Source organism: Musca autumnalis, unplaced genomic scaffold (genome assembly GCF_047663935.1).
Source record: "Musca autumnalis isolate F117 unplaced genomic scaffold, ASM4766393v1 scaffold_3, whole genome shotgun sequence".
NCBI lineage: Eukaryota > Metazoa > Arthropoda > Insecta > Diptera > Muscidae > Musca > Musca autumnalis.
Window position 1 is genome coordinate 74,241,950 of NW_027411866.1, and position 23,293 is coordinate 74,265,242.

General features: G+C 36.3%; 1 protein-coding gene across 2 annotated transcripts; it reads left to right on the top strand.

Moving 5' to 3' along the window:
• Window positions 1–409: 409 nt before the first annotated feature.
• On the top strand, window positions 410–23,024 carry CalpC (calpain C). 2 transcript variants are annotated; one of them, XM_073976423.1, is made up of 4 exons: window positions 410–545; window positions 631–1,654; window positions 1,839–2,070; window positions 21,262–23,024. In XM_073976423.1, exons 2-4 carry the CDS (start codon window positions 1,171–1,173, stop codon window positions 22,577–22,579), a joined length of 2,034 nt encoding a protein of 677 aa, XP_073832524.1. In that variant the 5' UTR covers window positions 410–545; window positions 631–1,170; the 3' UTR covers window positions 22,580–23,024. The 2 variants fall into 2 exon arrangements, with proteins under 2 accessions (XP_073832524.1, XP_073832525.1); XM_073976424.1 differs by having other exon boundaries at window positions 449–681; window positions 772–1,654.
• The last annotated feature ends 269 nt before the right edge of the window (window positions 23,025–23,293 follow it).

Sequence of the window (23,293 nt, forward strand, 5' to 3'; positions counted from 1 at the left end):
GTATTGTGTAAAAAGGTAATGCTAAGTTTACATTTACGAAAACCACTCGATTTCAACTGTCAATTCCATAGCTCAAACGTCAAATGAAATCTCATCTGGATTTCACGAAAAAATTAAAATTTGTTAAGGTATCCAAATAACAGTACATAACGGTGACCAACAGAACATAACCTCCCTTTTGTAATGATCAATGACAACACATCCGTTCGAAAAGATTATTCTTTTAAAACAGAGTTGCATTCAAATGTATATTTCTTCACACAAGTAATGCTGCCATATTCACAAAATTCACCAAAAAACAAATGAAAACTGGCAACACTGTATGGTGGGCGCACTCAACAGTTGCGCATGCGGTTTGGGACCTGTTTTCAAAACTTCACACACCAATTGACAATTAAAACATTCCACATTTCTGGTTGATGTTGGTTGGTGATTCCATTCAGGTGGCTACCATCCATCGTTTGCAACCTAACTTGCTTTAGTTTCTTACGTTGTCGTGGTCGTTGCTAGTTATCGTGCTATGTCGTCGCCTTCTTCTTCTCGTTGTACTATTATTTGCGTGTGTGCTGCGCTATTATTTTTCATTCATTTTTTTATTTTCTTATAACTTTCACTTTGTTGTATTGCCAGAGCAACTGAAACTGGTGGTGCTACTGCTGAAGATCCGAGTGTTTATTGGTTGTGGGAAATTTTGTTGGTTTGTTGTTTTCTCGAAATTTTCCCAAAACAAGGTCATTCAAAATATAAAATAAAAAATATCTAAAACAAAAGAGCTACCTATCTGTGGACAAAATACGTGATCGGAAAATCTAATCAGAATACGAATTCAACCAAATTGGAATATACGGAAAAAGAATACAACTTGTGTGGAATAGAAAAAAACAGAGAATGAAGATAATGGTGGTGTACAATTAAGTGGATATTGCGTAGTCTGGATAAAGTGTCCAAAGTGTGAAGAGTTAGAAAAAAATATATCAGATACTTCCATTTATCGATGGAGTTTTAAAAAACAATAGATTTTGCGTACACGCGTCAAATCACGCCCTCAGCTATTATTCCAACCAAAACAACCGAACTTTATTTGCAAATCTTTGGTGCTTGTCGCTGTTGTCGTTGATGTTGTGTCTTTGGAACGGAAAATCATAAACGCGAAGAATCAGCAGACGAAATATGACGTCAAAATATGAACGCATTAAAAACGAATGTCGTGCCCGTAACACACTGTGGGAAGATCCCGATTTCCCCGCAGTCCAAACATCCGTATTCTACTACCAAACTCCACCGTTTACCTTCCAGTGGCGTCGTATCTCCGAAATTGCGGACATTAAGAATGCCTGCTTTGTCAATGAATCGGAAAATTTCGATGTTATACCCGGAAAAATGGGTGATCGCTGGCTTGTTTCCTGTTTAAGTGTTTTACATTCGCTGCGCAATCTATTCTATCGTGTGGTACCAGCAGATCAATCTTTAGACAAGGCCAACGGTGTTTTCCGTTTTCGACTGTGGTGGTGCGGTGAATGGGTGGAGGTATTGGTGGACGATCGTTTGCCCACCATAAATGGTCGTCTGGCATTTCTACAACCACAAACATCGAATTGTTATTGGGCCTCACTATTGGAAAAGGCCATAGCCAAGCTGCATGGTTCTTATGAAGGTGAGGTTACCAACCAGAACGTTTACAAGCTGGAGTTTATTTATTATTTTATACATTATTAGTATCTTTATCAATGTTAATTGGTATTTTTTATTTATATAAGGTTACAAATACTATACATTTTTGTTTATTAAATAATTATATATGTATTTAATTAAGAGATTTTATATTTTTTCTTATGCAGCCTTGAAATATGGCACACGTTCCGATGGCCTAAGTGATCTATTGGGTGGCATTGTAGAATGTATACCGATTAAAGCGAACAGTACCACAGAGCTAATACGCCCGCAACAACTCAAATCGTTATTGGATACAACCTGCATTATAACATGTATAGCAGCAACAAGTGCAGTAACCCAACATAAAAATACTCCGGAACGTTTGCCAAATGGTATAACGTTGAATGTTAACTATAGGTGAGTATGGCAAGCGCAATTTTGCATTGTAGATATATGTGCGTGTGTGTGGTATGTATGTAGGTGTGATTGTGTTTGTGTTATAGATTTAATACAATTGCGAGTGTAGGTGAACAAGTTGGTTGTTGCTGTCAATTAGCAGGGAACATACAGACTTGCATCACAGCCGACCAAGAAGAGGGCACACAAAATTCTCAATATTTGCAACTTTTGACAGTGTGTTAGTAACTTTGTATTCACGCATGCTGCAAAACAAAAACAAATCAAAACATTTGTGTGCTCTTTCGTTGAGTTCGGGTCGTGTGCGTGTGAATTGCCGAAAAACTTCGTAACTTTAACAATATCAAAGCACGACATTGACTTGCATACATTTGTTTTCAAACCTAAATTTGTATGGTGGGTTGCTATATAAGAAAATTGTTGTTATTATTGTAAGCTTCACCATGGTATGGAAGGTATTTTAATGAAGATTTGAGTTATAGGGAACTTTGCGTTTTAGAGGGGACATATACTGTCAAATTTTTGGGAAAACATTTTGACTAAGACCAAATTCCAGACATTTCCGTAAGATAATGTGGCTATAACCATCAAAATACCGAAAATCGGGAGGTACCGTTCTATGGGTGCTATATCAACACGTGGACCTATACTGATAAATTTCTAGGGGCAAGTTTTGTAGCCTCAGAAAGAACTAAAATCCAAATTTTAGCCATTTCGGCCAGATAATGTGTCTAAAACCTTCAAAATACCGAAAATCGGTAGGTATCTTTCTATGATGGCTATATTAAAACGTGGACATATACTGCCAAATTTATGGGCGCAAGTTTTGTAGCACCAAAAAGGACTAAATACCAATTTTCAGACATTTAGGTAAGATAATGTGGCCAAAAACTTCAAAATTCCGAAAATAGGGAGATATCTTTCTATGGGGACTATATCAAAACGTGGAAATTTACTGACAAATTTCTGGTGGAAAGTTCTGTAGCCCCAATAAATACCAAACTTTAGCCATTTCGGTTGGCCTACATTTTAGTTTTGGGTTCTATGGGGGCTACATGAACACGTGGACCTATGCTGACAAATTTCTGGTCGAAAGTTTTCTAGCCCCAAAGAAGACCGAACACCAAAAGTTAGCCACATCGATAAGATAATGTGGATAAAATCTTCAAAATATCGGAAATCGGTAGATATTTTTCTATGGGGGCTATATCAACACGTTGACCTATACTGACAAATTTCTGGCGGAAAGTTTTCGCGGCCAAAAGAACACTAAACACCAAATTTTAGCCATTTTGGTAAAATAGTGTGGCTAAAACTTTCAAAATACCGAGAATCAGGAGGTACCATTCTATTGGGACTACATGAATACGTGGACCTATACTAACAAATTTCTGAGGGAAAGTTTTGTGGCCACAAAGTAGACTAAAGAATTTCAGCTATTTCGGTGAAATAAAATCGTCAAAATACCGAAAATCGGAAGGAACCTTTCTATAGGGGTTACATCAACACGTGGACCTATACTGACAATTTTCTGGTTGTGTAGACCCAGTGATGCCTTAATACCAAATTTCAGCCATTTTGGTAATATAATTTGGCTAAAATCTTCAAAATGCCGAAAATCGGAAGGTACCCTTCTATGGGGGCTACATCAACACGTGGCCTTATACTGACAAATCTATGGGGGAAAGTTTTGTAGCCCCAAAGAAGACTAAATACCAAATTTCATACATTTTGTTAAGATAATTTGGATGAAACCTTCATAATACCGAAAATCGGCAGATACCGTTCTATGGGTGTTATATCAACACGTGGACCTATACTGACAAATTTCTGGGAAAATGTTTTATTTTTTATTAGCCCAAAAGAAGACTAAATGCCAATTTTCAGCCGTTTTGGTAACGTAATTTGGCTAAAATCTTCAAAATACCGAAAATCGGAAGGTACCGTTCTATGGGGGCTACATCATCATGTGGGCATATACTGAGAAATGTCTGGGGAAAGTTTTGTAGCACCAAAAAAGACTAAATACCAAATGTCGGTAAGATAATGTGGCTGAAACCTTCAAAATAACAAAAATCGGGTGGTACCGATCTATGTGCGCTATATCAAAACGTGGACATATACTGAGTAATGTCTGGGGGAAAGTTTTAGAGCCCCGAAGAAGAGAGAATACCAATTTTAGCTATATCAATAACGTGGCTAAAATCTTCAAAACACCGGAAATCGGGAGTAATGGGGGTTATATCAACAGTATAGGTCCATACTGACAAATTTCTGGGGGAAAGTTTTCGTTATATGGGGGCTATACTGATCTGACTGTGTACTCAGGGTTGGTAAAAAAATTGTCACTCATCAGCACTACCACATCATCGGAAGCATAACCTTTCTAGTCCGAAGCTTACCACTCCCACTCCCAGCCTTTCTAGCCAGAGATCATCTGGGAAAATTCGTCAAAATGCTTCGGATTAGACGAGCTGGGATTCACATTGTCCTTGCTCGCCTTCGCAATTTTGTGAAAAAGATGCACTGATTGTCTCCAGTGGAGATCTTTTCACTAACCTTTCTCGCCAGTGAAGCATACGATACAGGCGAATGGAACGGCTGTGACAGTGTTAACTTCTTCTTGTGATTGGTCGACTGAGGATCGTCGACCTTTGATGTAGTTGCCGCTGCCACAGGTCCATTATTGCTCCGTCTGCTCGCGTTTGCACTTTAGTCTGAGGGTTTCTCTGGATACCCTCTTTGTTTCTTTTGACTTCTTCATAGCCTTTTTTGACGAGAGAGTATCCTTTTCGTCATCTCCTTAGGATCTCGATAAGGGTTTCTGTTCATTTTCTTGAAGTTCTCTCTTTGTTGTTGTTGTAACAGTATTTGATATGTTTGGAGTTAATTGAGTAGGTTTGGCAGGGCCGTTGAAAAGGTGCAGGGTGTCGCGCGGGCCGGTGCCGCCATTTCAGTTTGTCAGCGTATAATTTAGAGGTTTTGAGCCACGATGTCAGGAAACATGGGCTTGCCCACGAAAAACATAATATCGCTTCAACATGACCATACAGACATCGGTATAATTTTCCAAAGGTTCTTCCAACAGATCCTATTTCTGAAGTAAAACTTTTTTACCTTTTGGGGATGGAGGGAAGTACCGGAAAGTACGCACCGATAGTACCAATCAGTTGGTCACCGCCATTTCAGTTGGTTACCGTATAATTTAGAGGTTTTGAGCCACGATGTCAGGAAACATGGACTTGCCCACGAAAAACATAATATCGCTTCAACAGGACCATACAGACATCGGTATAATTTTCCAAAGGTTCTTCCAACAGATCCTATTTCTGAAGTAAAACTTTTTTACCTTTTGGGGGTGGAGGGAAGTACCGAAAAGTACGCACTGTTAGTACCAATCTTCAAACTTAAACTTAGTTTGGACTAAATATTATGAAGGACAAATTTTAGACTGAATCGGCTGATATGTTCGAGAGTTGTCGCACGCTTAGTGCCATAGGGATTTTTACAGCTTTCTTGTTTTTTCTCTGGAAGTATTGCGCCTGAAAAAACTTGTACCTTTGTGCCGGAGCTACTTGAAGGAGTTGACATATTCGAACCTGATCTATGTCTCGTAGAAATATAATGATGTGCAAAGTATGGACCAAATCCGTTACTGCCTTTAGGAGTTATCGTGGGCACAAATTTTACGATTATTTTCGAACTTTTGTTAGAGGGGTACCTAAGGAATGGACCGATATGGTTCTCCCTCGGACTTATACTAAGTTCTGACAAAATATTACCATGGCCAAATTTTAGACCGAATCGTCAGATCCGTTCGAGAGTTATCGTGCTCTCCGACCACTACACATTGTGCCATAGGGGATTTTTGCACCTTTCGTGCTATTTTCTCTGGTAGTGTTGACTAGCCTCCGAATTTGTACATTCGTAATGGAGGCAGAGAATACAAGTTGCTTCAGCAAAAATCAAAGCGATCGAAGAGCAGGTCCTAAGCTGAACTTTTCCCAAATGTTGTGTGGGAGGTACCCGAAGGAGTGGACCGAAAGAGTCCATATTGGAACCTCATCTATGACTGGTAGAAATTTCACTATGTGCAAAGTATGGACCAAATTGGTTACTCCCTTCAAAATTTTTCCGAACATTTTCGAACTTTTGTGAGAGAGGTACCTAAAGGAATGGACCGATATGGCTCATCTTCGAACTTAAACTAAGTTTGGATATAATCGAGAGTTATCGTGCCAGCCAGACGGACGGACATTGCTAAATCGACTCCAGATTGTCTGAGACGGATTTTGTCCAAATATACCTGGAGTCTAAAACCATTATTTCTATGAGTCACATTTTGACCGTGTGAAAGTGTAAATGGGAAATATTGCCAATTCTTTCATATTCCATTTCCAAAAAATATTGAATTTTTCTTTGCGCGTCACATCAACAAGTTTAGGTACATAGGTTAAGAAAAAAATTCCCCAGTACAAATCCGAACACAATTTTCACTAAAAAGTTATCACGAAGGGACGTCAGTGAGTAGATTGCATAATATTTGTAAAATGTTATTCAGTATTCGCGGATTTTTACAAAAAATTGACAAAAATTTAAATGTAATCCGACTTTTTTTAAAACATAGGTCCACTTAACCGTCAAAAAATACAAAAAAAATTAGTTCTAAATAAAAACTTCACGGGGAATCAAATAAGGCCAAAATTATAATGATCGGGATAATATTTTGGATGTTATAGGCAAAATAAGCACATATTTGGATAACAAAAAATGAATATTGTACTGCCTGTACTAGAGTTGAAAATGTTGGAAAAAATCTATAAGAGTATTTCTTTAATTTTTCTTGAAATCCCAAGAATGTGCGGATTTTGATTTACATACATTTACATAGAAGGCTTCACATTGAGGAAAATTATCGGGTTGTTGAGATAAATCTTTTCTTAAACGGAAATAGAGTTCAAATATACCGTTTTAATTTATATGCATTTTTAAAATACGTATAAATCACGTAATTGTCAAAATCATTTTGTCCGCATGTGATTTTCATGTACAGCAAGACCATATCTTTTAATGAGTATATATTTTTCGAAATATAATTTACACGCTAAGATGTAGCATCGGTTGATTTTCCTACCTTGAAATTTCTCGTTTCTCGCGTTTTAATAGATGGATTTTCACGAGTAATTATTTATCGGATCTGCAACATAAAAATCTAAAATTTGCAATTAAGTACGAGGAAATCGAATGACAATTTAGTCCCGAAAAATATGATTTTCAGAAAAATGTTGGCACAAAATTTACGTATTTGGATACAGATTTCTGTAAAGCTGTGTAAACTACATTCTCAATACATATGTATGTACATATATCAAATAACTCAGAATCGCGAGTTCTACAATCCTATACATGGTTTATTGAAAACATGTTTGCGGAACGAAATTAAAAGAAAATTTCAAAAAAAAACTTAAAATCTGGCTTCAAAATGTCAGCATCATTTAATGGTAGACGCAGATCAAATTTTGAAAAGTTATACACTGGTGAGATGATCCTTATTTACTTGGGTTCTATTTTTACTTTGACAGGAGAAACATGAAAAGTGTGGTTTAATCACAAATCGAGAGAAAACAAAAAACACGTTGGCTTCAACCCATTTTTTAACATAAATGTAACCACAGCTTCCACGCAAATTAACTTTTAATGCTAATATTTTTTGCAACGCTTTTAATCCATTTAATTTTATCCAAAAGCATTTTATTTGTCTAATATACAGTCTGTCGCAAAAGTTAGTATACATCCTTGAAACCAAAATGTATTAGGGATAAATATCACTATAACTTATTGAAAACAACAAACAATTAGTTTTATTTTATAGACAAGAAGGTTGTCTTCCGTAATAACAATTAACAGTGCGCAATATTTGCATACATTAGCAAATGCACGGTTCGAATCCCCAAAAGACCAAAATTTATGTCGCAAAAGTTAGTATACAACGGAGAATCCTCGTGGAACTGTGTAAAAAATTCTTGATATTTTTGAACAAAATTAAACTAAATCTGTACTTAAGATCATAAAGAGTATATTAATTGGTTTTAATATCAGTTATAGTACTTATAGTGACAAGTGCAACGTACACTGGATCCTAAAATCCACAAAAATTGGTCATCTACAAATACAACAACTGTAGCGACAAAAATCCGAGTTTTATGTCCAGTTTATGAATTCTACAGCCATGAAATGCCCAGAAAAGCTCTTAAGTTTCAATTTGGGGTGATCTTGATCGAGTTTCGACTTGTCCTCTTTGAAAAAACGGGAATTTCTTGAAGGAAACCCATACTTTTGAGGCCATTGTCCTTCTGAAACATGTAATAATCCTTAATCCTTACACATAAGGACATTCCATTTAAGTTTATTATCTCACAAATGTTGCCCCTTTTCATATTCCCACCAAAAGTAAATAGTAGGAGAACCTCAAGGTCCGATGTAAGCCCTACAGTTATACTGTCCTACCGGCCTTTTAGCAGTATCGGACATTCTTCTCGTGTCCCTAGTGTCTAATGTACTACTAATGTCTAATGAACAACTTCTAACTAATCCATTTAGTTGTATTTTGGTCCTTAGTGAAGCGAACACAGCTTTTCAGAACGTTTTTGCACAATTCATGCGTTAAAACAGCAGAGAAAGCTCTGTATTAAAATTTTAAATTAGCTATCATATCCTTCTGTGGTGGTGGAGTGTCACTGTAGGGCTTACATCAGAACTTGAGGTTCTCCTACTATATATTTTTGGTAGGAATGTGATAAGGGACATAATTTGTGAGAAAATTAACTGAAAAGGAAAGTCCTTATGTGTAAGGATTAAGGATTATTACATATTTTAAAAGGGCAACGGCCTCAAAAGTATGGGTTTCCTTCAAGAAATTCCCGTTTCTTCAAAAAAGACAAGTCGAAACTCGATCAAGATCACCCCATATTGAAACTTTAGAACTTTTCTGAGCATTTTATGGCTCTAAAATTCATAAACAGGACATAACACCCGGAATTTTGTCGCTACAGTTGTTGTATTTGTAGATGACCAATTTTTGTGGATTTTACGATCCAGTGTGCGTTGGACTTGTCACTATAAGTACTATAACTGCCATTAAAATCAATTAATATACTCTTTATGATCTTAAGTACAGATTTAGTTTCATTTTGTTCAAAAATATGAAGAATTTTTTCAACTGTTCCACGGGGATTCTCCGTTGTATACTAACTTTTGCGATATAAATTTTGGTCTTTTTTGGATTCGAACCGTACATTTCCTAATGTATGCAAATATTGCGCACTTTTAATTTTTATTACCGAAGACGACCTTCGTGTCTTTCAAATAAAACTAATTGTTTGTTGTTTTCAATAAGTTATTGTGCTTTTTAGCCCTAATACATTTTGGTTTCAACGGTGTATACTAACTTTTGCGACAGACTGTACAACCATAACGAGTTATAAAGTAAACCTTTAACCTTCAACAATGTTAAATTTTCAAAAATATTGGTCATATACCCTCGTTAGCATAAATGTTGAGGGTATAAAAATAAAACTACTCTGGTTTGTCGTGGCAGCTGATGCTCCCCCGCTGCGATAGACGGGGGATGTTCTGTTCTGGTCTCCGAGGATCGCATTCACACGATAGTTGTTTATGGCATCTGCGACTGCATCCGTGTGAATGCTATTTAAATTTGTTTGATAGGAGTTCTCTCTTGTATCGTTGGACCTCTCTTTCTAGATCGTAACAATCCCTCCTGACATGCCTCGGTGGGGCTGCTATCCACCATATGGTGATTAAGATGACTCTCACTGTAACACCCCAGCAAGTACTGCAACGGTGGACTATTCGTTGCAGTACGTGCTGGGGTGAAGACATGAGGAGGCACCCTGTTGCAGTTATCAGGGCGGCATTCTGACAGAATTTAATATTTTTCCGTCGCGTTGCACTTATATTCGCGGACCAACCTGGCGTCGCATAGCTTATCACAGACCGACCTATCGCGTTATATGTGATCAACATGGTTTCTTTATTTGCACCCCAAGTGCTGCCGTCTATAGACATCTCAGCTTGTCGAAGGTAGCTGAGATATGCGCGGACGACATGAACATGCTGTCGAATGTGACGCCTAGAATTTTGTGGGTTTGTGGTCGCAATTCGAAAAGGCATGGAAGGTACCTGACGCCAAAATCGTACAATCGTTCGCATACGTTGCGAACGCAATGCTGTATGGAGGGGGCGGAATACAGGAGAGGTAGAGGTTAATCAGTTCCGAAGATATCACCCAACCTTGTGGAACTCCCTGTTTCACACTATGGGGTTTGGATTTATTGTTACTAAATTCCATGTATGAGTAGTGTCCACACATATAATTGACTATCCAACGCACGATGGGGCCAATGACATGTTTGCGAGGCAACAAATCACTCGGGCAAGCTAGACCTTCCAAATTTTGTACAGATGTTTATAATGGGCTTAGAAACTTATATGCCAAAGTTGGTTCATATCGGTTCATATATACATATAGCTGCCGTATATATGTTCGCCCGATTTCAAGCAATTGATGGACCAAACACGCAAATTCTGCCCAATTTTTATGCGATTTGGAAAATACCACGGAATTAGGACTACAAATAAGTTTGCCAAGTTATATTGAAATCGGTTCAGATTTTGATATTGCTCCCATATATATTTTCGCCCTATTTTAGGTATTTGGTGCACCAATCCCGCTATATATGTCCAATATTGATGAAATTTGAAATGTGTGACGGATTTTGGTCTAGAAACATTTTTGGCAAATCATATTGAAATCGGTTCAGAATTGGATATAGCTCCCATATATATGTTCGCCCGATTTCAGGAAAATGATTGACCAAGCATGCAAATTCCATCAAATTACAATAACATTTGGAAAATGTTAGGGAATTCGGACTACAAATAAGTTTGTCAAGTTATATTGAAATCGGTTCAGATATAGAAATAGCTCCCCTATATACATATGTTCAAATTTCATGGTTTTGTCTGTGCTTTGTTATAAGTTAATAAAAAAAGGTTCCAAATTTAGTAAAAATCGGCTAAGATTCCGCCACAAAAGCCAAAGTTTGCGATATCTTTGAAATTATATATTATTATTATATACGTCTATTAAATTTTTCCGAAATCCAATTGGTAACATTAATGGGTTTCCGATTATTCGCCAACCAAAACATAAAAATGTCCATATTTTTAAATATTACGACATCTGAAATCAGATTTTTATGAAAAGGCGCAGATAGGCGCAGCTAATTTTTTCACAAAATGATAGTACACATTAATACCTTTCACCACATATATATAATATCCTAGATCTACCTAGATCTCAAAAGTTATACTCCAGAGAACATATGGATAACAATGCAAAATACTCCAAAAAAGACATAACATCTTAACTCAAAAATACATTTACCACACATAACATTTTTATTATTTGTTAACATTATCTTATTTTACATACCCATTGAAGAGCTTTCCATGTTTAAGAAATATAAAAATGTTGAAATGTTCTTTTTGGCGCCTAAAATGCTTTCACTACTTATTTATAATGAATGTCGGAAAATTATGCATAAGAAAATATGTCACCATTGCCAGATCAGTATATCGCTATGTGATGTTACCAGATTGATTTATTTTTTTATTTTTAGTGATTCAGAGTGTTGGCAATCGAAATCCGTTATTATTTATTTCAAATTGTTCACTTCAAAAATTGACTTTTTGCCTCGAAAACCTGCTATTGGCCCCATCGTGCAACGTTTCAAACTGGGTCGGAGGGTTGTCTGCTCAATGTCCTCAAACAGCGTGGAGTGCCGACAGCTTCAAAGGCTTTTGATAACTCAAGCGCCACCATCCAGATGTCCCAGTATTACCTTGGATGTTCCAACGGTTTGTGTGATTTAGCGTACCAAATAACATTCGCAACATTATCTATTGAAAATTGTGCTGGTTCATCTTCGGCAGGATGGGATCCGGTGCGACGTAGTACTTTTCTCTTCGCCCCGTCACTCCCGGGGTACTCGACAAACTGTCGTTTTAAATAACTTGCGCATCTATTCGGATCAGTCAGCGTAACGTCGCCAAACGTGACTAAGGGACCTATCTTCCTTCTTTCCAGAGTTCGAACGTGACTTAACCGTTGCCCACAATTCACTTATTCCGGCTCCAATGTTGCAACTCTTCACATGATTTAACCACTTGTTCTGCTTATGTTCACGAACATCCTTTCTGTTACCCGAACGTTAGAAGGTTTGGGCAGATCTCTGGTAATAAGTTAACTCTCTGAAACTAGTCCAATTAGCTTCCCCATGATTGATGAAAGTGTGACGTTCAGAGGTGATGAAATCGGGTGGTTTGCTGATGGAGACAATTATGGGGAGGTGGTCTGACCTAAGAGAAACGACGGTTGCCAGGTGGCGTCAGTTGTCACCAGATTACACGATGGTTATGTCTGACGAACTGTGACATTCTCCGCTTATTATGATAGGAGCGTCCTCATTGCAAAATGTAGAACTATCTGCTCAGCCAGCACCTTATTGTCGTTTCCGAGGACCGAATGCCACAACTCATGATATTCATTAAAGTCCCCCAAGACCAGACGGTTGTGACCTTACAAAAGCGAGCTCTTTATCGGCGGGATGGTTACGTTTAGCAATTCTACCTTGGCATTTTCACACCTTACTGCTACCCCCATACATTCCATGTACGGGTCATTGGAGCCAGCTTCAAGTGAGATAGGTCTGAGTTAAACAGACTGGTGCAAAAGGAAAGCAAAAATATAGCATTTTGTGGGGAAGGTACTCGAATACAAATATTAGGTCTGTACGATAAACCAAAAATTTTTACAAATTCGCACAAATTTTTACCGAATGCTCAGTAAAAGAGAGCGAGTTGGGAGAGATTTTTGGAGAGTACAGTGACTGAGAACATACAAATTTGTGCTGGGAAAATTTTTCCAGTAAAAATTTGCAAGTGCGGCCAGCTGACTTTTAATCAGCTGTTCGATGTAAACAAACTAAAATGTTTACGTTTTTGACCATGGTCCAAGAAAGAAGGTGATACAATAATACATATGTATTTTTTTAATACATATTTTTAATCAAAAATATATAACAAATATTTTGCTTCTGTCAAGGATATATGTGTACAACATATTTATTGAATCTTCGCGAAGAATATTTTACCGTTTTCTTGTCTCTTTTGTAAATTACACTGTGCTACAGTGAAAATTTGCAGGGGTTCTAATGCATAAATTCGGTTTTATGGGAGTCCACAGAAGACGGAAATACCTTTGGTTTCTTTGGGTCACTTCGGTTTTTCATTTTATAACGGTAAATGTAGTGAAAAATGGGTTTTCTTGGATTTTCAATTTTAACCGGACGTTACTTCCTTTCCCCACAACCGATTTGCACACACTGTTGTTCATTATAAAGGGGAGAGTAATGCCTTTCGAAAAAGCCATAGATTTTTAAAATTGGTTAACAAGTGGCTAAGTAATAGTGGTTTAAGTGCGACAAAAACGCATTAAAAACAGTGAAATGTTTTTCCTTGTGCTCTAGGCTGCGTAAACGACACCTAACTGTTCAATTATTTACTGTTAACAAGTAGGAAATTTAGTTGGCTTTCCAAAATGGGAAAAACCAACAAAATCCGTTGAAAAATGAATGCGTTATGACATTTTATGTGTTTCAACTTTTTGGTTTTTTTCATATTTTCCTTTATAAAACATTGATACCTTGTGCGTAATTGTTAAGCAGGATAATCACAATTAGAATCACACATGCTAAGATACCCATCTTTTATAAAGGAAATATGAAAAAAACAAAAAAAGTTGTAACACAAAAAATGCCATAACGCATTCATTTTTCAACCGATTTTGTTGGTTTTTCCCATTTTGGAAAGCCAACTAAATTTCCTAGTCGCTAAAAGTAAATAATTGTACTGTTAGGTGTCGTTTAAGCATCCTAGAGCACAAGGGAAAACATTTTACTGTTTTTAATGCGTTTTTGTCGCACTTAAACCACTATTACTTAGCCATTTGTTAACCGATTTTAAAAATCTATGGCTTGTTCGAAAGGCATTACTCTCCCCTTTAAAAAGAAAAACAATGTGTGCTAATCGGTTGTGGAAAAAGGAAGTAATGTCCGTTAAAATTTGAAAATCCAAGAAAGCCCATTTTTCACTACATTTACCGTTATAAAGTCAAAACCTGAAGTGACCCAAAGAAACCAAAGGTATTTTCGACTTCTATGGACTCGCACAAAACCGAATTTGTGCATCAGAAATCCTGCAAAAAAATTTTGTCCACTTTTGTATCACAGTGTTATTCGCGCAAAAACTTTTGACAGCAAATGAAGACTTCGGCTTGAATTCGCTTTTTAGATCACCTTAAATTGCCTTGTTCTTGACCAAGAAAATTTCACAATATAAAATATTTTAGAATATAAAGCATTGATTATCGCTTTAAATAACTAAAATTTAATTTTAAAATTTATTTGTTTTTGTGCCATGTTTTTAAAATATCAAAAGCAACAAAGAAATTTTTCATACATTAGCTCTGTACGATAACCCAAAAGTTTGTGCAAATTTGTAAAAACTTTTACAAAATGCTGTTCGATAACAAACTTGCAAAGTAAAAGAGAGCGAATTGGGAGACAATTGTGAGAGAATTTTGGAGAGTTTTGTGACTGAGAACTTACAAGTTTTTGCAAGGAAAATTTTTCTTGTAAGAATTTGCAAGTTTGACAGCTGATTTAAATTCGAATTTTTTGTGGCGGACTTTGTAAATCTTAGCAGAAACATAAATAAACATTTGGTAATTAAAACAATTACAAGATAGAAAAAAGAGGAAAAAACGAAATAAATTATGGAAATCGACTTATTTTGTAAAATAACTTATTTTGTAGTTTGTGGTGATTGTTTTATTTCTAAGGTATCAAATCCCAGCAAAAAGCGGCGCATTCACGGAAAAGAAGGATCAGCATGTGGACGGCCAGCCGTTAATTTATGATATGGAAAGAGAATTATTTTTGTAGCAATGGGAAATCAAATAATTTTCGTAAACAACCATGGATTTTTAAACTAAATCTTATCCGCCAAACTTCTTGTTTGTTAAATCAGTTGACTTCTTGCAAGTGTTTGCAAATTGTTGTTCGATAACATCCTGCAAATTTTTAGCTTCGAGAGAGTAAAATTAGTGGAGAGAGGTTACTGAGAACTTGCAAGTACTTTTTACTTGCAAAGCTATCGTACAGACCTATTTTTAGAAACAGCTGACTTTGTTGCAAGTTTTTGCAAAATGTTGTTCGATAACTTTCTGCAATTTTTCTTGCTTGAGAGAGTAAAATTCACTGAGAGAGGTTGCTGGAAGTTACTGAGTAATTATTGTTGGGAAAGTTATCGTATAAACCTATTAAAAGGTGAAAAGTTTAGACCAAATCGGTTGATCCGCTCTAGAGTTATTGTGCGAATCAGCCAGATACGAATTTAGCCAAACGTAGTTGTGGTCTAAAACTATTATTTCGATGAGGCATATTTTTGAAAGTGACAAAGAACATTTAAAAATCTCTACATACATAATGTTATATAATGGCTTTATTTAAAGAAATACAAGAAACAAAGGAGAACAATCGAAAAATAAGTTATGTATTCTGAATGATGATCTAAAATTTGTTGTCACTTAGTTAGACAATAAACAAAACAACAATGCTCGACAACTAAAACTAAGAAAAAACATTATCGACTAATTCTGTTATCTGTTTTAGCTTTAAGTCATATTTCACAGCTTTGCAAAACTGGATTGAAAATTAATGATAATTATCTTTAGACAATGTTCTTAAATTGTTCCTAACAAATGTCAATATGAGTAACTAAAAATATTTTTTGTGAGAAAAAAATCTGCGAAGAAAACGAAATTAAAAATTATATAAAATGAGAAGAAAAAGTAACTAACGAACGATGCTAACAGCGTTGTTAATTTAATAAAATTAAAAAATATTGAAATATTGACTTTGTCTCCTTCTATAGTTGCTTTAATTTTTATTTTGTGATTTCTCTTCAAATTACAAATTTGGCAAATACTAAAACTGGCTACATTATTTGTTTAAGTCATATTTTCATGGACCTATAAATTTTATGATACAAACACGGCTTATTTGAGTTTTATATGTATGGATTTATTCAATTCAATGTGTTTTAGCATAACAAAACTAAAAATACCAATCAATAAATATCCATTGTCACCCAAATTCAAAAGATGTTTGACTTTAGTAGGAATTCTCTAAGCTTGACTGTTTCCCCCCAATAACTAATATGGAGGAGGATGAATAATTAAAATAACAATTTATGGCCATTAACACCAAACATCGATGTTTCAGCCAGGAAGCAGTGTATGTGGAACGTTTGCGTTCCAAATACATATTCTCTTTCTCAATTCTTTTCCCATATCATTTGATTGACTAGTTGTTGGCTAGCTAAACGTTTATGAATTTTAATTATTTTTCGTTAATATCTTATTGTTGCAATGCATGAGCGTTCGTTTGTTTGGTTTTCAATCTATTTTGTTTTTTTTTTTTTTTTTTTTTTTTGGCCATACAGGTGACTATTTTTTATGGACGCTAGTTTTTTGTGTTTGGTTGGCCAAACATATGTATACAAAAACACAAACCACCAGCTTAATTTTGTTTAAACGGTATTCATCCGCTCAAAAGACCGACCGTCATTCTACCACTACATACTTTATTGCAAAGCTATGTGACATGAATTAATTTATGAAAAAATTTAACTGTTTTTATTTATGAAAATTGCCAGCGACAATCATTAGTCCAAGTGGGTCAGAAGACATAGAAGGTAATACTTTCCTCTATAAAATACTGTTGAATGTACTTTACTCTTTTTGTATGCAGTTATTGAAGTGCTGAATCTAATTATTAATGTATTTGACAGTCAAAAAGAAATGTTGACTTTTTTCATAAACAGTTATTTTAATATGCACTGGCAAAGCTCCCTCTACAAGTACGCGGAAAGGGAATGAAATGCAAATCGAAAATACTTAATGTGGATTTGGAATTTCAATTTTTTTTATTTAAATTTTAAATCTGAGGATATTTACTTACTTAGTTAGCCCTCTACAGAACATTTGTCCTATAAGTCGTACTAAGAAAATATTTCCATTCCTCTCTATTTGTTGCTTTATTTCTTCAATTTGGAATACCGCGCTTTTCGATCGCGTCTGTATACTGCATCGAAGCCTTGGCCTTCCAGTTCTGCATGTAATGCCATGCGGCTGGTTCATCATCATCATGACATGGCCTAGCCAAGGCAATCGTTATATATCGATACGTTTAACTACTGTACTGTTGTCGTTGTATAGTCCATACAGATCGTGGTTAATACGACACACAGTGTCACCTAAAATGCCCAAAGACGTAACCCTCAAAGGGTTACGTTGAGGGTTACGTCTTTGGGCATTTCAGGTGACGATATGTATGTTTACGTTTCTTTCATACAGTAAAGACATCAGATACGACGAATCTGAAAGAATTTTGTCGATATGTGCATCCATATCGAAGTTATAACTCTTTAAATATGAAGAACTAGGGGACCCGGCGAACTTCGTCTCGCAGACTGTTAGATACTGAAGTCGATGGCTTTGGTTCAAACCAATTATACTATTATTGCTATCTCGCTGTCGAGTTAAATTGCAAATGTTTCTTTGTTTTGAACTATTTAGGACGATCTTTGACGCAGATGCACATTAGTTAGTTGTACTTTCCATAATTGTCAGTTTATCGTAGAAAGAGGGTACTGAGGGCAAGTGTTTTTGATATTTTTTTGTTTATTAGAGCTAATTTAAATTTGCGTATTAATTAATTAACCTATTTCGAACAGAGGGATCAGATTGCTCCGTTACATGATAAAAGCAATCATCTTCGTCTGCTTTTCTTTCTGACTTCTCTGTTTAAAGTGATCTCCCGAATTCGAAAGATCGGAATAAAATCATAGGTGAACACGAATCCTAATTTAAATTGTTCATCTCTGAATTAAATGCAATGGCTCTGGTAACACGGACAACTGCGGTAATTGCATCAATACCACAAATTAATATGTCGCCCGATACCGAAATTTTTGTCCATAATTCGATCAAAAATCTTCAGTACCTCCTATTTCTTGCTTTTTATTGAAAAATTAAGGCTAAATGTACATCATCGAAATAATAGTTTTTGAACCCCAAGAGCGTTAGGACGAAGTTCTTTCAGACAATTTGGAGTCGATTTAGTCCTGTCCGTCCGTCTGGCTGGCGTGCACCATAACTGTCGAACGGATCAACCGAACCAAATTTTGAACTTCGTAATATCTTGCCCAAACTTAGTTTAAGTTCGAAGTTGACCCATATCGGTCCACTCCTTCGGGTACCTCCCCCACAAATGTTCGAAATTTTTCTGTAAAATGGTGTGAACGAAAACTACCGAAAGGCGCAATCGATTTGGTCCAAACTTTGCAAATCGTATTACTTCTCCGAATATAGATCGGGTTTGAATATGGATCATATCAATTTACTCCTTCGTGTACCTACCACACAAAATTCGGAATAAATTAAGTATAGGGCTACTTTAGGATGGTTTTGAAATTTTTTTCAGCTGATTGTCCTTGCGGCCCCTTTACCAAGGTACAATTTTTTCGGTGGCAAGTCCATACTTCCTAAGATAATGGCTAAAAACTCCAAGAAACCTTGACAGCACCTTTTAAATGCCAAATACTGAAGATAATTCTCGCAGGGAGTTTCTGATTGGTCCAAACTGTGCACATCGTATTATTTCATCCAGTCTAGTCGGTCCAGTCCTTCGGGTACCTCCCACACAATATTTGGGAAAAGTGGACTTTGAGGACTCGTCTCGTCCTTGACACCCTGCCGGCATATACTTAAACTGCTAGTATGAAGGGTAACTTTCAAATTTTTCATACATTATTTCCAAACTTGGTTTAAACTCGCTGTTTAAACTTGTGTTGGTTCTTTTTTGTTTTTGGTCAAAAGCTAAGGGTACATCTCACTTATACTTTCTTACTTGTTTCCTTTCAATTTTGAATATCATACTTTTTCGATATACATATATATGTATGTATTTGACCATTTCCAATTGCGTTTCAGCTCTGCTGGAACTAAACTGAGTGAATTCATACTACTTTTCAGCGGGGATATCATTATTAACATGACAGTACCTAGACAGTATCAATACTGCTCAAATTTTATACGACATAAATCGGAAGTTGATCTTTCGGAGATGTTTTTACTAACGGTTTAAAAGTATACATACATATGTATGTATATGCCACAACCTCATTTCCAACGAAATTACCTCCGAGCTCTAGATTTTTCAAATAACCCATTAATTTTATGGATTTTGTAGTTTTTTTTTTCAGGTAATCTAAAGCGATAATCATATGAAAATTAGACGACCACTAAAATAATTATTTCTGAAAATTTAGTTGATAGTATTAAAAGTTTTAGATGGGGATTTGATGTGTGGGCTGTAAATATAAAATGTTAGTACAATAAGTTGATATCAACTGGACATGGGCAAAGTCCCGTTATCAAGAATTAAAAATTTAAATTTGATAAAAAATATATAAATTCCTAATATTTCGTAGAGTATATCTTTTGATTGCCACCTATTGCCACCTTGGCTCTTGATTTCCGTTAATTGGACATCTCTTCCGAATCGAAATGTGTAAAAACATCCTGGCCATCCCTGCAACTTTCTGAGATATATCGGTTCAGATTTGAATATTGCCCCAATATATATCTTTCCCCGGTCGGTCAATTTTTATCGTATAGCGTTCAAGTTTAATATGCGATATTTTCTTAGGCCCCTCAGTAGATTTTCGCTGTTTCAGTTCTCAAGGTGACATTCAAATAGCTTTGAATATTTTTCCATCGCGTTGCCATAATACTCGCGGACCATACTGGCGCCGCCTAGCTTACCATAGACCCACCTATCGCGTTATATTTGGTCAACAAGGTTTCTTTGCACCCCAAATGCTGCCGGTTAGGGAATTGAGGACCTTGTTCCTACATCTCAGCTTGCTGCAGATAGCTGTTGCATGCGTGGATGACAAGAACATGCTGTCGAATGTGACCCGTAGAATTGTTGGGTAGTTTGTGTTCGGAATTCTGCTACCATCGACCATGTCATTTAACTCAGTTCTCAGCTAGGCCGTCCATGTGGTGAACAGAGTACCCGTAGATTTAGTGTCGGATACTTGCATATTCCTCACGTGAAGGAAGGTGGTATGATCAGTCAAATATGAGTTCAGTCTTTCACAAATGATATCTGCGAAGGTATCTGACGCAAGATCGGAATACACCTTGGGGAACACTCTGTTTAACTCCACGGGGCTTGGATTTCTTGTTCATGAATTCCACGTCCACACATATCATTAATTATCCAACATATACTTAATTATCAAATGATTTTGATAAGTCAAGCGCCACCAAGCGTACACGTGTAACTAATTGAAACATAATACCGAAATATTGGCTCGAAGAACTTGGTATTTGAGACAGGATTCTCAACAATATTTTACCTACCGAGGTTCAAAGCTGGGTCCTATTCTGTAACTTTTTAACAACTTTACTCATTGTTTAATTGCGAAAGGGTATTGTTTATTATCTTATTCTTGGTGTCTGGATCAGACTATTGCGTTATGTCCTGAGCAACATTTGACTCTGTCGAGGAAAATGTGGTGTAGTTGTCACTGTTACATATTCGTTCTAACAGCACCAAGTGTTGCCGTTAGTCTCCTTAGACTTATCAGCTTCTGACGGCTTGCCATTGATCGTTCAGTGTTTATCCAAGATCTCCAAATTTCCGAAGATCTTTCTTTTCTTCAAATTTCCGAATGATCTTTCTTTATATTGATAGTTGGAGACCTACTACCGAGTAATTTTTTGAAGTAATACGAAGATCTTTTATGAGAAATCCCTCTTGTCTTCCGAGCGGCACGACCCTGTATTTTCGCATCTAAATCCATACAATACAATACCAATCAAACCTCCCTTTCCCTACTATTCCTCCTATTGGATATTTTTAAATAATAATTTAAATAATTTTTAAATACCAATTGTTGTTTTCTTTCTTTCAGACTTTGCTCCTTGGATAAAGTGGAGACTTTACTCGGTGATGCTGTTCAACTGGTGCGTATCAAAGATCCCCTGACTTGTAATGCCTTTGCAAACAGCAACGACTATGAAGGTGATTGGTCACCCATGTCAGCGACGTGGGAACGTGTTTCGGTGCAAGAACGTGATCGTCTCTTTGGCCAACTTGATGTTGGAGAATTTTGGATGTCCTTTTTGGATTTTACACAAACATTTTCTAGTTTAGAAGTCATCTACTTGGATGCCGATACGGCGAAAGATGAATTATCGTTGCAGGATCGACCAAAACGATGGCAAATGAAAATGTTCCAAGGCCAGTGGAAACGTGGCGTCACAGCTGGTGGTTGTCGTAATCACGAATCTTTTCACATTAATCCCCAGCTATTGTTAAATATACCGGAGAAACAGGAAATTGTTGTGGCCCTAAATCAACACACTGCCGTAGAACCAAAAGTCATAGGTTTTACAATGTACAAAATGAGCGGAATTGCCGGCTCGAAAGTTAATCAGAAAATCACCGAAAGTTTACCCAAAGATTTTTTCAAAACCCATGTAAGTTTTTTGAATTCCGATTATGGCAATACAAGACATGTTACGTGTAAATGCCAATTGGAGGTGGGTCAATATGTGCTGATGCCAACAACCTATGAACCGGGAGAAGAGTCGAGTTTTACGGTGCGTATTTTGGGTACATTACCATTGCGCCTGTCACTGCTGGAAACACAAACCCTTATGTTGTTGGATCCATTTCCGGTGCTAAAAAATGAAGCCGATTCGTTGAAAATCAAAAATGTTTGTCAATATGAGCCGGTGTTCATGCAACTGGCCGATGAAAATAAAACCATCAATTGTTTTGAACTGCACGAACTGTTAGACGCCTGTCTGCCCAACGACTATATAAAAGGTTGTGCCAATGTGGATATTTGTAGGCAGGTTATTGCCCTGCAAGATAAAACGGGAACAGGGCGCATCAATTTTTTGCAATTCAAAACATTTATGGTCAATCTAAAGACATGGCAAGGCGTTTTTAAAATGTACACCAAAGAAAAGGCTGGCATATTGCGTGCCGAACGTCTGCGGGATGCTCTCTATGATGTGGGTTTTCAACTTAGTACGGATATTATGAATTGTATTATGCAACGTTTCATACGCAAAGACGGTACTCTACGTTTAAGTGATTTTGCCTCGGCAGTGCTGCACTTGACAGCAGCTTTTGACTATTTCCAGCGTAAAGATCACAATCAGGATAATGTCATTGAAATTGAAATGTCGGATTGGATAAAATGTGTTTTACGATGTTAACGGTGGGAGGAGGAGGAGAAAGAATGTGGATCACCGGATTACCACAACCACCAGCAACTGTATTCTTCATCACATTGCAATTGGAGAAAGAGCGAGAGTAGAGATTAGTTAAATTGAATGATCATTGCAATTGAAAGAGAATAAAAGAGAATAAAACATTAACAAATCCTGTTATAGTCTAATTTATATTAGTTTTATGTATTTCTTATATAGTTTTAAGTCTTAAAAAATCTATTTCATTAATGTTTGTCTATTTAATGTTTATTTTTCTTCGTCTTCTTCATTTCATTACCTTGTGTGCTATATTTAGAAATTAGTTTAATTTAGTTTTAAAAAATCATGACTTGACAAATATATATATATACAAAAGCCAGTGCTAAGTCCCCAATGTTGTCCCAACTTTTTTATGAAATAAAAACATAAAATTAAAAATTATTAATAAAAATGTTTTTTTTTTAATGTTAGATGATAATGAAACTATGTCCATATTTATATTAGGCAATTTTCCTTGCGGCAATTGTCAGTTTGTAGGTGAGAGAGGTGAAGCATATGGTAACCCTTTGCCTCTCAACACCCTCTCTCACCCACAAACTGTCAATTGCCGAAAGGAAAATTGCCTAATGTAAATATGGATTATAGAATTAGGAACTTGTCGACATGGAATTGATTCCGAGAAAAATTATATATTTGTAATGAGAATAACAAGGACTACCT